Source organism: Herpailurus yagouaroundi, unplaced genomic scaffold (assembly GCF_014898765.1).
Source record: "Herpailurus yagouaroundi ecotype Mexico unplaced genomic scaffold, PumYag 198, whole genome shotgun sequence".
Taxonomy (NCBI): domain Eukaryota; kingdom Metazoa; phylum Chordata; class Mammalia; order Carnivora; family Felidae; genus Herpailurus; species Herpailurus yagouaroundi.
The window spans coordinates 10,329,593-10,333,419 of NW_024412429.1; the positions used below are offsets into that span (position 1 = coordinate 10,329,593).

The 3,827-nt window shown below is 50.4% G+C and overlaps 1 protein-coding gene across 4 annotated transcripts in view; it reads right to left on the reverse strand.

Moving 5' to 3' along the window:
- Window positions 1–658: 658 nt before the first annotated feature.
- The window catches only part of ZDHHC14 (zDHHC palmitoyltransferase 14), a 291,516-nt gene continuing 288,347 nt past the window's right edge, over window positions 659–3,827 (reverse strand). For 3 of the 4 annotated variants that reach the window (XM_040448780.1, XM_040448776.1, XM_040448778.1), the window contains exon 9: window positions 659–1,925. In XM_040448780.1, coding sequence (XP_040304714.1) covers window positions 1,527–1,925 — 399 coding nt within the window. In that variant the 3' untranslated portion in view covers window positions 659–1,526. The remainder of the gene's footprint in view (window positions 1,926–3,827) is intronic. The other variant, XM_040448777.1, reaches the window with a different exon arrangement.

Here is a 3,827-nt window from a genome sequence, read left to right on the forward strand (position 1 = left end):
TACCACTGATCAACGCATCTTGTGTTTCTTTATGGTTGTGAGGGGCAACAGCATGATTCTGAACTTGAGCAGATTGGGTTGTTGAATTTATCGTCTGGAGAGAAGCAAGGACAGAGCCTGCTGAGTCCCTGCAGCTGCCTCCAAAGTGACTTACTCCCCAGATGCTAAGCCAGTTCCCTTCTGGCTGATAAATGAAGTGAACGAAGTCGGGTAATTTTGTTAATTCCATACTGATTAGTTTCTGGCTAAGAATGATGGTCTGCATGATCTGGGCCCAAACTTTAAGCTGGTTTCTCCTCCTCAATTTTTGATATCTTCGTAGGACCTCAGGTGGCCCTTTCTGAACCCTGGGGATACATGAACACAACGCAGAAGATGGTCCCACTGTGGTCCTCATCCCTGCACACCCTCTCCCCTCTACCTGCCATAGATTAACCACTGTGTGGCAATCTGCGAATGTGGGGCAAATTCTGTGGGAAAGCTACCCTCTTACCTGATAAATCATCCCGTAAAATAAAACCCCAATTCAAATATTTTACTTTTGGCTGTTTTGAGACCATTCCTTGCTAGGGAATACTTTAGTAAAACCAAACTCTCCACAGGCCATCCAGACGGCTATGTTGTCATGGAAGCTATTAAGGATAAGTGTACGCAGATCCAAAATAACAGAGGACGTCATTTTATTGGCTGTCCACAGGAAGTTTGGTCACACAAGGAGGTGGAGGCTGTGGCAGGTGTGGTACAATACAATACCTCATCTAACTACTAAACAGAAGGTTAGCTGATACTGGATAGGATAAAACCCCAGCGACCCTCTGCAGCCCAGGGCTCCGCCGACCCCTGGATAATGAAGCTGAAGAAGCCGGTGAGTGATGCCATCGTCCCACGAGTCTCCGTGTGTGTCGCACTGTCTTCCCGTAAAACAGCACTTGAAGATTCACCAAATTAGAAGAAAGAAAGCGAGCAAGCAGCACTTCCGTTTGAATACCAACACCACTGTAAGCAGACGTAGTGTGGCATGCAAATCCAGATCCGGTCATTTTTTTCCCTTTTAGGTTTTTTTGTTTGTTTGTTTTTGTTTTTTTTTTTTTAATTAACAAATGGAATGGCAGGTCTATTTCAGATATTAGTAGCATAACACTCAGGTGCAATTTCAGTCAGGCCACAAGGGTCCTCGATTTTCCGTGCGTCCGTCACAAGAGCAGCAAGCAGGCCCCAGAACACTGTCCTTTCCTCCCGGACTCTGCAGCCCCGAGTCTCCTCTCTCCCAGGCCCACCCCCCTCAGACTCCAAATGCTGGCAAACAGCTACGTCTCTTATTTTCATTGTTATCAAGGCAGTCAGGCTGGGGAAGAAAATTCAACTAAACCAAGCCGTGGGCATTTGGGCCCTGCCCTCGTCTGCCACGGAGGGGGGATCCATTCACTCTCCCGGTAGTCTCTGTGCCCCAGGACTGGAGTTGTCCTCACCACCACGGAGTTGGGTCATGGGAAAGCTCCTACTGTCTGCAGCCCCCGGGGCTGTGGTCACACGGAGCTGAGCTTCACCAGGCCGCGCACGGAGTCCTCATGCAGAGAGTCCTGGCTGGCCAGACCGAGGACGTGCATGGTGCGGCTGTGGGCCAGGGGGCTGCCCGCCAGCATCCTGGGCGGCGAGGGTGCTTCCTCTGGAGTCAGAAACTGGTGGCCCACGTGCTCCTCTTTCAGGGGCAGTATGTCTGTCAGCGCGGCCTCCGCGGTGAGGTTGGGCATGGAGGAGGGCGGCGTGGGCTGCCCCAGCGTCAGGCTGGCACAGGGAGTGCCCAGGCCCGGCTTCCCGGGCAGGTGCAGCTCGTCGCTGGTGAGGCTAGGCTCGCTCTGCAGCAGGGGCGTGGCCGCGGCCTGCAAAACGAATTTGGTGCTCTGAATGCACTGGTCTTGGTCACACTGGAGAGCAGGAGGCAGCCAGCAAAGAGAAGGCGGAGATGAGATGGGCACAGGGTGGGGAGGAAAGGGGGCACGGTGGGGGGGGGGGCAGGGAAGGACAGGATGCGAGAGAGAGAGACAGAGAGAGAGAATGAGAGACAGAGAGAGAGAATGAGAGAGAGAGAGAGAGAGAGAGAGAGAGAGAGAGAGAGAGAGAAAAACCCGTTAGTGACACCTCAGGGCAGAGAGCCTGCACAGCAGCCTGGTTTCATCTGGAGGCGCCCAGCACATACACGGTAAGTGCAAATACCCAGCATCTAAATAAGCCGCTGAAAGTACTGATCACCCACAGCTGCCCAGGGAGTTACATGCAGCCAGAGGCCATCATGCTCCTGGTCCCCTTTTACAGACTCAACCTACTTAAAAAACAATCCCGCGGATGAAGTCACAGGTTTAGCAATCTGAGGTGCCTGTTTTTCGTGTGCTGAAAACCGCTTTTACTCTATTGTTTTAAAAATACAGGACCTGTACACCTAGTTCAAAGCAGCGTGATTCACAATAGCCAAAGCTCAAAGGGAGAAGCCGGGGTCCATCGACAGATGAGAGGATGAACAAAATGTGGTACGTACAGACGATGGACCCCTACTGAGACATAACAAGGAAGGAAATCCTAACACACGCTCCAACATGGACGAACCCTGGGGATATCATGCCAGGTGAAGCCAGCCAGTCACAAATGGGCATATATTGTATGTTTCCGCTTATAGTAGTACCTACAGTAGTTACCTCTGTAAAGACAGAAAGCAGAGAGAAGGGTGGTTGCCGGGAGTCAGGGAGGGGGAAGGGAGCTCGTGTTCACGGGGACAGAGTCTCAGTTTTGAGAGATGAGGGATCCCGTAGATGGACGGTAGTGACCTTTGCACAACAATGTGAGTGTATTTATTGCCCCTGAAGTGCACACTTGAAAGGGTTAAAATGATACATTGTAGGTCATGTACATTTTACTACAAAAAGTCTGAGCAGACTGTTCACAAAGCCCTAGAATTCCCCACTGCTAAATTTTCATCAGCTTCAAGGACCATTAACTGAGCTTCTGTGGTTTTTTTAATCTGTGAAAGAAAAGGCCAACATTTTACAAGATATTTCCTTTTCTTCTAAGCATTCTTACATCGCATTACACCCTATGTCCTTTGCCTCTCTTCACTCACTGGGCGAAGGAAATGGTGTAAACGCACTTTTAGCCGATCGAATGTGGATCTCTGGTCCTCCGTAAACCCTCTTTTGAGCCATGGGGGCGGGTTTCAGATCAGCCAGAAGACTTCCACAGCACACAGAGATCTTGAACTCAAACGTGGGCAGTGACCCCTTAAGAGATTTTCAGGAACTGCTCTTCCACGGGAAGAAGAAGAGTCGGTGTGAGCTAATCTGTCCCAAGTTTGGGTTCAAGCAGTGAGCCAGGCAGGCTACTGCTTTGCTTCAGAAGTTCCCCTCTTCACAAATGAAGATCCTGAGGCTTAAATGAACGAGTGGCTTGCTCAAGACCTTACAGATAAAAGTAAGACATGGACCCATGACCTGGGGCTGAGTTTGCCTGGCTGCAAACCTCTTTCTACTATTGCATGTGCCACATAGTAGGTGCTTAATAAACGTTCCTTGTCTGATTATCTATCCCCTCCTCTCTTTTTCGGAACTCCGGAGTTGCTGTAGAATCTGTGCTAACGGGTTTGCAAAGGAGGTGCCTCACCCTGTTCCTGCCAAGGGGATACCCAGGACTACCATCACTCAACCACCTCTGTGCAGGGAAGAGCCCAAACCATGCACCATGTGGCCTTCAGGGAGGAGAGGGAGTTCACTGGAAGTTCTGACTCCTAAGGCTTTTCTTTATTTGCTCCAGTGTGTGTGTGTGTGTGTGTGTGTGTGTGT